This window comes from Mastigoproctus giganteus, unplaced genomic scaffold (assembly GCF_048544385.1).
Source record: "Mastigoproctus giganteus isolate SK-2022 unplaced genomic scaffold, ASM4854438v1 scaffold_15, whole genome shotgun sequence".
Classification (NCBI taxonomy): Eukaryota; Metazoa; Arthropoda; class Arachnida; order Uropygi; family Thelyphonidae; genus Mastigoproctus; species Mastigoproctus giganteus.
In genome coordinates, this window is record NW_028328292.1 from 341,514 (window position 1) to 353,804 (window position 12,291).

A 12,291-nucleotide genomic window follows, 5' to 3' on the forward strand; every position below is an offset into this window, starting at 1 on the left:
TGTTATTTTAAAAAAAATCAGAAACAGTAGCAGTCTGTGTACTGATCCTTGAGGAATCCACTTGTAGCTCTAGACAAATCTGAAGAGTAACTATTAATCATTAGGCATACCTTTTTTTTTAATGAAGAGTTGCAAATGAATTATGGTAAAGGCCTCCATAGCTGAGTGGTCAGGAGTGGGAATGTAGTATCACACCCTCTTTGAGTAGACTGAGGTTCAAGCCACAGACTGCTAAATACGGTCGATTTGCTAACCTGCACTGGGCCAATGTGGCAGATTATGGTCCATTTCCCTCAACATGAATTGTTGAGGAGGCTTCCATCGTGCATTGGGTTGATAATGGCTGCATTTTACCTTTTTATGGTAAAATGAACAAAAACCCAATATTTTATCTGGTTTTCACTCGGTTATAGGACTCGGGGGATTGTAATACAGGCAGACATGAAGTTCTCCTTGCAGTGTAGACAGGCAGCAAGGAGAGCCCATGATATCCTATCAGTAATTTGCTGAACGTTTACTTGCAGAGATAGGAAAGTCATAAACCCACCTTATAAGACCATTGTAAGAAATATTGCAGTATGGAGACTCCCTAAAAAATATTCCACATTCAAAAGTTACAGATGCAAACTTCTGGGTAAAGGATTTGTTCAGTTTGTTTTGGTTTGTTTTCCTGTTTTTTCAAAATATCTAGCTCTAAGATAAATTGAAAAAAGTATATATTCTAATTTTTTTCATTTGAAGTTGATTTCAATTTTTTTCCCCTAGGGATTAGTGAAGTTAGTGGTGTTTTACTTCACATACAAATAGCAATTCTAGGTGACTAAAGCAAAAAGCATTATGTATTATTTTATTATTTTGGTTTTAAAATATAGAAAATTGTCTTCACTGTTACTCCTCTCATTCAGTGCTTCTATTTTTACTTCATAGTCCTCTGCCAGATGGATCAGAGGAAAGCTGTTTTAACAAACCCTTATTATTATTCTCTTATAATATCATTACTATCAAAATGCTCTGGATATGTGATATGTACTTTAAACCTAGATTCAGTAACAGAAATCAGACTTAGAGGCTTGTAGTGCAATGTTCAATGTTTTCTCTTAAATTTAAATGTTCATTACCTGTGTGATGTACAAATTATACATAACCAATGAATATTTCACTTTCCATTTTGATTGTTTTGAAATTTTTTAGTTGGGATTACATTTCATAATGTGAATAAGTTCAGGCAAATAACCTGGTGTTTTCTATGGGCCTTTATTCATGACAATTTATGGTCAGTGGGTCTTGCAAATATATGAGGCAGTACGTTCTTTGTTTAAGGTGAAATTCTGTTGATAAATATGTTATGCCATTATACAAATGTCCAGTGTTTTTTGGTGTAATCAAATGGATATAATTATTCATTAAACTTAGAAATAATAAGTATTAGTCTTAAGTTATATATGTTATATTAGATTTAGGTCAAACTACTGGCTTTATCACAAGTTCTTTTCTGTTGAGTTTAGGTTTTAAATGATATTTGGGTATCATTTCCATCATGGTCAGAGGATTCTACCTTTGGAAGTACGAGTAAAACACAGTTTGAAGAAATAATGTACAGATGTGAAGATGAAAGATTTGAGGTAATTATTAAAATTACTGTTAACAATTACAATTTGTGTGTAAACATTGAAAAAGTTTCCTGTAATTTTATTATATATAGGATTGTGTGTATTTAATGGAGAAATTAATTAATTAAATAAATACTAGACGATGTCAAGTACAATACTGCATTAGTCCAATTACAGGGAATATTCTGTTCCCACTAAAGATCAATTAAGTTTGGTCTTACGTCCACCTTAGAAAAATACTGTTGTATGGTTCTGCATAAGTTGCCAATATCTTTTTATATCACATGGATGGCATTGTCCAGTAGGTGAATCAGCTGTGCATTTAAAAAATGAGAGCCACTGCTAGGACAGCTGTTTCTCGTCAGCCAGTGAGTGACCTCTATTGGCAAACCTATACCGAGCATGTGATCAGTTATACTTAATTTCTCATATCTGGTGAGTACGGGCTTGGCAAACCAGGGTCCTGAGCTGGATATCATCATTCTTCTCTTTCTTTGTGATTCCTGATTACACGCACGCACGCACACGCACGCGCGCACACACGCACGCGCGCGCACACGCACTCTCTCTCTCTCTCTCTCTCTCTCTCTCTCTCTCTCTCTCTCTCTCTCTCTCTCTCTCTCTCTCAGGGATATTTTGGCTGGTGCAGCATAAGTCTCAGGCTTCCTTGTACCATATGGCTAATAATAATAATAATTTAAGTGAACAGTAAAGCTGTTTCTTGAAGTAAAATTCACATTTAATCAGAACTGTTATGTGTGCATTCCCCAATATATTTTTCAATGTGGCTCATTGTAAATCTCTGGTGTTTATTCTCCAAAATCATTTTAAAAGCAGAGAATGATCTTTTGGAACTTAAAAATGTAAGCCTTCAACTAGTCTACTTGCAATAGAAGTTCCTACTCATTTCCATTAACAAAGTCATCTATTACCCTTAAATTATAAAATCCAGAATTCTTTTTTTTAATTGTATCAAATATGGTTCTCTCTCTCTCTCTCTCTCTCTCTCTCTCTCTCTCTCTCTCTCTCTCTCTCTCTCTGTTTTGTCTCCAGGGATGGTTGAAATTCCCAGCTGAACTTTCTCTACCTCTTCAGTTGAACTGTCCAAAGAAATTTCCTGTGCTTCAAGTTTGGTTATAGAATTAGATAACCAAACAAAATAAGTCTTGATGAACAGTAATTGGAAATAATTGCCTTAGCAATGCCCTTGCTGCAGCATCTGCATTATTAATGTTAGTATTGACAATATGATACAAGGAAGCAAAGCTTATATAGCACCAGCCAAAAAAAAAAACTTAATTTTTCCATCATTTCCAATAAAATGTCTGAACCTTCCTTAAACTTACTCAAACTATTCACCTCTCCACAACACTGGTTGAAAATTATTCAAACAATTTGCATTCAGCCAATTACCCTTTGGCTGAATGAAAATTTCTGCACATCTAATCTGCAACCATTCTTTTTTTTCCAATTTAAATTTATGTCCCCCTCCTTGTGTGTTTCAACTGAGAAAGTAGTAGTAGTAGTAGTAGTAGCAGTGGCACGTGATGCAAGAAAGCAAGTGTAGGAGCTTATGCAGCATCAGCCAAAAAAAAAAAAAAAAAAAAAATCACACCATTCCCTCCAAATACTGTCCAGTTCCTCCTTAAATTTATTTAACCTATCAACTTCCACAACGACAGATGGAAGTTTGTTCCAGCAATTAACCACCCGCTGGCTAAAGGCAAATTTCCGCACATCTATTCTACATCTGTCCTTTCTTAATTTGAATTTATGCCCCCGTAGGTTCGTAATCTGAACAAGTGGAAGGATCCCATCAGAATTCAGCGTGCTCAACCCATTCAAGGCCTTATAGACCTCAATCAGATCACCGCGCAGGTGCCTAGTCTCCAGCCACTGCAATTTGCAGAACTTAAGCCTCTCTTGGTAAGAGGATCCCTTCATTCCCCTCATCAATCTTGTTGCTCTTCTCTGTACACGCTCAAGCAAATCGACATCCTTCCTAAAATGAGGCCTCCAGACCTGTACGCAGTACTCAAGGTGTGGCCTGACCATTGCCTTATACAGAGGGACAATCACCTCCTTTTCCCTGCTATCAAAATTCCTATATATCATTGACAAAACCCCATGACCTGCCCTGGCAGCCTACCTGCATTGCTCAGAAAACTTCATATCTGACTGCACAATTACTCCCAGGTCTTTTTCATTTTCTACCACCTTAAGTGTAGTACCACACAGTTGGTACGTTTCTCTGGGGTTACTTCTACCCATATGCAGTACTTTGCATTTGTCAAGGTTAAACTTCAGTTGCCACTTCTTAGACCATCTGCCCAAATTATCTAGATCCTGTTGCAGTAGCACACTGCCATGACTGTCATTAACAACCATGCCAACCTTTGTGTCATCTGCAAACTTCGACATTAAGCCTGATATACCTTCATCAATATCATTGATAACTATACAAAACAACAGTGGACCCAACACCGAACCCTGTGGGACTCCACTAATAGCATTAGTCCACGAAGAGCAGCACCCATTGATTACCACCCTCTGTCTTCTCCCACTTAACCATCCTTTTATCCATTGTAGCAACTTACCCTTAATACCATTCTGCTCCAATTTGTACAGTAGTCTTCCATACGCAACAGTGTCAAAAGCTTTCCAGAAATCCAAATATGTGATATCAAAATTATTTTTTGCATCCAGTTCCTTTGTGACCACATCATAATAGCCAATCAAATTTGTCAGACAAGACTTTCCCTTAACAAACCCATGCTGTGTCTGAATTATTGCTGCAGTCTTCTCTAGATGATCCTGCAATGCATCTTTAACCAGTGACTCCATTATTTTACCCGGAACAGAAGTTAAACTAACTGGTCTGTAATTACTCCTGTCACCCTTCGATCCCCCTTTGTGAATTGGGGATACATTTGCACATCTCCAGTCCGTGGGAACCTCCCCTGAGTCCAAGGATGCTCTCATAATTATGGCTAAGGGTTTGCTTAGTTGCTTTGCCGCCTTCTTTAATATAACTGGATAGATCCCATCCACCCCAGGTGCCTTTCTTATGTTTAACTTCAACAATTTCTCCTCCACTTTGCTCTCAGTTATTACAAAATCATTAAGCACACTGCTACAATTTGATAACCTTCTTCCATTTTCAAACCTTAATAATTCCTCACGTGTGAATGTAGATGCAAAATACTCATTCAGTTTGTTTGCTATCTGAGCAGGATTATCAACAGTCGAACCATCGATGTCAAGGGGACCAATCAGATTCATCCCCTTCCTTTTAGAGTTTATATAAGTAAAGAAATCCTTGCTGTTTTTCTTAGCATCTTTTGCCAAAGATTTCTCGTAATCCGCCTTCGCCTGCCGAACCTCCTTTGTGATCTGATTACAGACTAGCTTATATCTGCCATAGGCTTCTGGGTCGCCTGATAATTTATATGCATCCCATGCATTTTTCTTCTCTGTCACGAGTCTCATTAGTTCATTTGATAACCATTTAAGCCTAAACCTTGAACAGTATTTCTTAATAGGTATGAAGTTTTTAGTAGCATCCACGATTAATTCCTTGAATGCTTCCCACTTAGAATTTACTGTTTGTAACATCGTCAGTTGATCCCACTGTACAGAATTTAAAAACTGTCTGAGACCACGTGTACTCACCTTTACGGAAGCAAAAATCTTTTCCTTTACCCCTGATGGTAGTTACCTCTTTGAGTAAATCCCACATCAGTACACTGTGATCACTGCCACCTAGTGGTTCCTTTATCTGCAAATTCTTAATACACGAATGATCACTGCTGATAACCAGATCAAGAGTATTACTTTCTCTGGTTGCCTCTCGAACATGCTGCTGCAGAAAACAATCATCCAATAAATCCACAAAAGTCTGACTAGTGTTTGAGTGACCAACCCACAAGTTCCAGTCAATATCTGGGAAGTTAAAATCCCCCATTATAAGACATTCTGATTTACTGGCCCACTCTATTTCTCTGTACAATTGTTCATTGTACTCATTCGAGTCATTAGGCCTATTACACACTCCTACTCTTATTTTTGCTTTCGCAGTGCTTATCTCACACCAAACTGACTCAACAGTGCACTGTTCATCTATATTAACTGGGTGCACTTCCTTTGATTTTATGTTTTTCTTAATTAAGATACATCAGCATCTGTACCAAAGGGTACAGATGCCATCAGCATGTAGTTTACTTAACCCTTTTAAAGCATTATACGCTTCAGTTTGGTCATTCACACAGCCGTTTAGTTTTCAGGGACTGCAGTTTACAGAAATCTAATCTTCTTTGGTAAGAATATTCTTTTATTCCCCGACTAATCTCTTTGCTCTTCTCTACAATCTTTCCAACAGATGCGTCTTTCTGAAATGAGGTTTCCAAATCTGTAGGCAGTATTCCAGATGTGACCTATGTATCACCTTATACAACAGGATTATTTTTTTTTTCTCTTTGCTGGTCAAGTTCCAGTATATCATTGACAGAACCCCATGAGCTGTTCTAGCAGGTTGCAATGCTCAGAGAATTGTATACCCAGCACTCCAAATGATCCCAGAGTAGAAATGGTATTCTATTTTGGGATTACAGCTTTCTGAATTCAGTATTTTGCATTTATCACTGCTAAACTTCATTTGCCATTATCCAACCCCTTTGCTTAGTTTATCTAGATCCTTTTGAAGTAGTATCCCTGATTACCATTGTTATCCACTGTACCCATCTTTGTATCATCTGCAAACTTTGACATTAAACTTGAAACACTGTTTTTAATATTTTAGTGAAGGCACCACTTCAACCTCTGTGGAACTTCACCTGTTGCATTAGCCCATGAAGAGCAGTGGCTGTTTATAAGCTCTCTTGTCTCCTACTACTTAACCAATCTTTTATCCATAGTAGTGATATCCAAATCATTCACAACTTTTTTTTTTTATGGAATCAGTTTTTGCCATAAAACAATGCTGCACCTAATCATGTTTCCCACATGTTAAAAATAGACTGTGGTGAAAGAGGAAGGCCAGGTTGCATATCTCTGTGAATAGCTATGTGTGTAGGGGCTTTTACTAAGATTTTTGATAAGAAAACATCTGTGGCGGCACTAGAGCAAAACCGATTGTTAACGAAATCTTCTTATGAAAATGACGCAATTGATTAACAAATTTTTTACAGAAATGGTGTAATTGGCATCACTTCCTGTTAGGTGGCCGTTAGATTTTAAATGATTCAAATGATGTCACTTCCTAAATGGCCCAAATGATGCTAACTCAGTCACTAACGTTGATTCAGTAGAGTGAGTAGTTGATTCAGTTGAGTAAGTTCATACTAAGATGATGCCAATGACTTCGTAAATGATGCCAGCTCAGTCACTAATGTTGATTCGGTAGAGTAAGCAGTGGGTAGTAATATTATGCAAGAATAAAAGCTTCAAAGCTACCAAAGAAGCCTCCCGTGTCAAAAAGGAATGAGTTCAAAAACATGGAGAACGAAAAAAATGCAGACTTTAATAAAATCTGCTTCTCAAGATTTTGATCAACATCGACCTTCTAAGTAGCATAAGTAAGTTTCGATCAAACCATTCAAAAATTTAAACAGTTTTGATTCAAGAACACAACAATAAAACAATCACTGCAACAAAGAACAATCACTTCTTGCAGTAGTGATGGATTTCGCTAACTATTGAATTTTAAAAATAACAAATTTAATTTCAGTTAACAACCTATAACAGGGGTGGCCAACAAGTCAATCGCGATCTACCGGTCGATTGCAGCTTTAATTTCAGTCGATCATGTCATGATGATTTTAAATATATATAAAAAATAGATTAGTCAAAATGTAAATGTTATTATTATGCATCCCACTTGCATACGCTTATTACAAATCCGTTGAACCACGTGAGTACTCTTGTCGCCAGCAGTTGCTAGGCTTGTCTAGTGAAAATTCATGCAGTTACATTGTGGAGAGCATGTGTATGTGTCAAATTCTTATTTAGCTTACTTAATATTAATAACTGGACAGTAATTATACGTTAATTTAATACCCTTTGATTTAAAATGAATACTACAAAAAAGAGTAAAATGTATCATTTTCATCAAGAGTGGGAACTAGAATACTTTTTTGTAATGATAAAATCAAAATGTTTGATTTGCAATGCTTCCTTGGCTTAAAAGTGCTCTTCAAGATCTGCAATTATCTCGAAATACTGCAATGCGACGCATCGAAAAAATGAGTAGAAATGTGAGCAAATAATTGCATGCTCATATTGCTAATGTTATGTCCTTTTCTTTACAACTGGATGAATCTACAGATGTCAGTGATATAGCTCAATTGCTTGTTTTTGTTTGTATGTTTTTTGATGATTCTGCCACTAGAGAAGGGTTTCGTTAAAAGAAAGAACTAGAGGTCTTGATATATTTAACACATTTGAAAAATTAAATTACCACTATTTATGCTCGTGTCAATAACAACAGATGGAGCTAAAGCAATGATGGGGCATCTTAACGGATTCATCGCATTGTGCCAAAAGGATGATGAATTCCCAGATTTTTTGAGTTACCACAGTACCATCCACCAACAAGTGTTAGCCAGCAAAAGATTAAATACTTAGTATTATGGACATAGCTTTCAAAATTGTGAATTCCATCAGAGGACAATCTCTTCAAAGGAGACATTTCAAAATGCTATTCGATGAAAATGAACTACATCTGATATTACACACAGATGTGCAGATGTGATGTGGCTGAGTCAGAGTAAGTTTCTACAGAGATATTTCGAAATTAAAAAATTTGTTGATCAAATTTTAACAGCAGCTACAAGATACAGAGTGGTTGTGTGAGCTGGCTCTTTTGGCAGATTTGACTAGTAAATTAAAGTGATCTGAATTTGGAATGGCAAGGAAAAAATAAAAATGTGGGTGACACGATTAGTAGTATTTCTGCATATAAATATCAATTTTTGGCAATGACTAAGGATCTCAAAGAAAAGAAAATTCTATCATTTTGCAAATATACAAGATTATTTGCAAAAATATCATTTATTATTATTATTAGCTGTATGGTGCAAGAAAGCCTGAGCCCATACTCACCAGATGTGAAATCCTGTTTTTGAATTTAATAGTGAAAAATGTGTTTGAGAAAGTTGTGGATGATTTTGAAACCAGATTCAGTGATTTTAAAACAATTGAAGACATTGTTCAATATATTTCTTATCCATTTAATGTCGACTTAGAAACGAAACAAATTGCAGAAAAAATCGCTGAGATTTTTCACATGGAGAAAATATTATTATTTGATTGTTCCTAAAAGCCAGATCATCAGAAAAAGACTTTTGGAAACATGTTGGCCTAGAAAAGTACCCAAATGTAAAAAATTGCAGTGAATTTTTAAATTCCTGTTTTGGTCCACATATCTATGTGAATCGACCTTTACGTATTTGAAACAAACAAAGACGAAGACTCGCTCTACTCTTACGGACTTGCATACAGAAGACTCTTTACTGTTGGCCTTATCACAGTATATCCCTGATTTTGAAAGCATGGCAGATGACATGAAGACACAACTTCACATAAATTAAAAATTTAAATATATGTTAATTTAAAATAAGAATTCTGAATTATATTTAATTTTAAAATTTATAAACAACAATTTTCAATATGTGTTGATTAACTTTTTTAACCATGTGCAATGAAATTCTTGAGATGGTAGGTCATGGCACATTTTGAATCAAAAAAGTAGATTGCATCACAAATTAAGTTGGCTACCCCTGACCTATAAGAATATTTTGAAGATGGCTAAAACTCCAGCTGAGCGAAATCAAGATAAGTATGCAAGAATAAAAGCTTCAAAGCCACCAAAGAAGCTTCCCATGTTAACAAAAGAACAAGTTCAAAAACATAGAGAATGAAAAAAAATGCAGAGTTTAATAAAATCTGCTTCTCATGATTTTGATCTACATCAACTTCTCATCAAGAAGCTGGACCATCGACATCACGAAATTATATTCAAGAACTTCCTTAAGATTTTGTGATGTTTCAACTACTGATCATGGAACTATAATTGATGCTGTGCTTCAAAGACGTTTACACTCTTACAATCTCAAGTGTACATATCATATTTTAGCTGTCACAAACCCATTGATTTGTAAATAAATGCTTTAAAATGTTAAACATGTTTGGATTCTTTTCATACTAAATCCCTTTAACCTCGTCCAAGCCAAGGATGTTTTCACATCAAATAAAACATCTTTTGTGCATACAGGGTACACACATTGCTTCTTTTTTTTTTTTTTTCTTTTTTTTTTTTCACAAAATTAATAATCTTATTAATTTTACCAAAATTGTCCAAGGCTATTTCTGCAAGCAAGCTTATGAAAGCCATGTGCTAAGTAAGTAAGTAATGCAGATTAGCTTTCAATAGAAAAATTGTAATGTAAAAGCTGCTTTTATCATATATGGAGCAGTGTCATTATCAAAAATGCAGAAATTGGGTTTAATTCTTGGTCTATCCATAATAACTACAAAGAATCGTTCACAGATCTTGCAATTGTGGAGTAATTCACATTTTCAAGAACCCTACAAGCAAGCAAATACTGAAAAGAAGAAGCTCTGCCATTCTAATTTCCTGCACACGCCAAATGTACAGTATAATGGCCACAGGAATCTGACATTTGATCAACAGTTCTAGATGCAGTTTTCTCCAATATCTTGACAACTTTTGTGAATAATATCATAAATATCATTATAAGATAAATAAGATAATAAATAAGATAATTCTTCTTAAAGGTAGATTTGTCTGGAATGTTTTGATTTATACAATACATTGGACTTTCAGAATAATGGCACCTTCGGGGATTCAAGGTGCTGTTATTTCGATTTTTCTGTTATCTAGAAAGTTTTATTTTTAATATATTTAATGCAGAAATAATAAGGCTAATTAAAAAATAGAAAGATTAGGAATGCAATTTTATTAACTTCACATAAAAAACATAAACATGTTGACGATCCAATATTATATTCTGCCATTAATACACTCCTGCTTACGCCCCTTTCTATTTTCTTCATTATATCAAGTTTAGTCTGAGTGGGTAGCACAGTGGTATCGTCACTGTCCTCCGCACACTGGGCGGAAAAGGCCCGTATTCAAATCCTGTCGATGACACAAGGAACTTTTATGGGCTTTTTTCACTCCATAGCTGAGTTAGTTGGTCTCAGGCATAGATAGCAAGGTTTTTCCTGCCAGAAACTGGGGTTCTTAGTCCAGCAAAATAAGCAAATCGACCAGAGAACACAGGCAATTTACAGACACAATACATATGGGTATATGAATTAACTCTCCAGGTGACCCTAATGTAATAGTTTGGATTATATCATGTTTGTCACTAAGTTTTAATGTTCTTCTTCTTTTCTTCTCTGTATGAGGTTTACTAACTTTAGAAGCCATAGTCAAGGGTTTTTGATTTAAAATAAATGTAAATGTAAAACAGCAGTATAATCCATGATATCAGTACAGAATTCACTTTCAAAATGGTGAACATAAACAAATACAGTAATCATGTGACTTGCCGTTTTCTTTTTTCGGCACTACAAGACATCTATGTTGTATATAAACATCTGATCTCAATGTACCGTTAGGTCGAATGTTCCGTTATTTGGGGTACCGTTATTTCGACAGTCTACTGTATTTTTTCAAAAATCGTTTAAAAACTGGATTGCTTAACTTATTAGCATTAGCATTAGTAGAGGCATTTGATACAAGAAAGCAAGCTTATGCAGCATCAGCCAAAAAAAAAAAAAAAAAAAACCACTTCCACTTCACCCCTCTGTTCATTCAAAATACCTGTCCAGCTGAGCCTTAAACTTATTTAGGCTATCAACTTCCACGACAAGGGATGGAAGTCTGTTCCACCAACCAACCACTCGCTGGCTAAAGGCAAATTTCCGCACGTCTATCCTACAACTGTCTTTCCTCAATTTGAATTTATGCCCTCTCAGGTGATTATTCTGAGCAAGAGGAAGAATCCCATCAGCACTGAGCCTGCTCAAACCATTCAAGGCTTTATACACCTCTATCAGATCACCTCGCTGGTGCCTAGTCTCCAGATACTGTAATTTGCAAAACTTAAGCCTTTCTTCGTAAGAGCACCCCTTTGTTCCATTCACTAATCTTGTTGCCCTTCTCTGTACTCGTTCCAGCAGCTCTACATCCTTCTTGAAATGAGGCCTCCAGACCTGTATACAGTACTCTAGGTGTGGCCTGACCATTGCCTTATACAAGGGAATAATCACTTCCTTATCCCTGCTAGAAAAATTCCTATATATCATTGACAATACACCATGAGCTACTCTTGCAGCCCGTCTGCACTGTCAGAGAACTTCATATCTGCCTGCACAACCACCCCCAGGTCCCTTTCATTCTCTACCACTGTCAGTGTAGTACCACAGAGTTGATACGTTGCTCTGGGGTTGCTGTTTCCCATGTGTAGTACTTTACATTTGTCAATGTTAAACTTCATTTGCCACCTCTCAGCCCATCTGCTCAACCTTTCCAGATCCTGTTGCAGCAGCATAGTGTCAGTAGTGTCCTTGACAACCCTGCCTACCTTTGTATCGTCTGCAAACTTCGACATTAAGCTTGATATACCATCATCAATATCATTTATGAATACAGAAA

At 36.1% G+C, this 12,291-nt stretch overlaps 1 protein-coding gene across 6 annotated transcripts in view; it reads left to right on the top strand.

Moving 5' to 3' along the window:
* The window catches only part of LOC150074896 (paired amphipathic helix protein Sin3a-like), a 285,756-nt gene that overhangs the window by 142,784 nt on the left and 130,681 nt on the right, over positions 1 to 12,291 (top strand). For all 6 annotated transcript variants that reach the window (XM_090389366.1, XM_090389363.1, XM_090389365.1 and 3 more), the window contains exon 10: positions 1,506 to 1,622. In XM_090389366.1, coding sequence (XP_090245492.1) covers positions 1,506 to 1,622 — 117 coding nt within the window. The remainder of the gene's footprint in view (positions 1 to 1,505; positions 1,623 to 12,291) is intronic.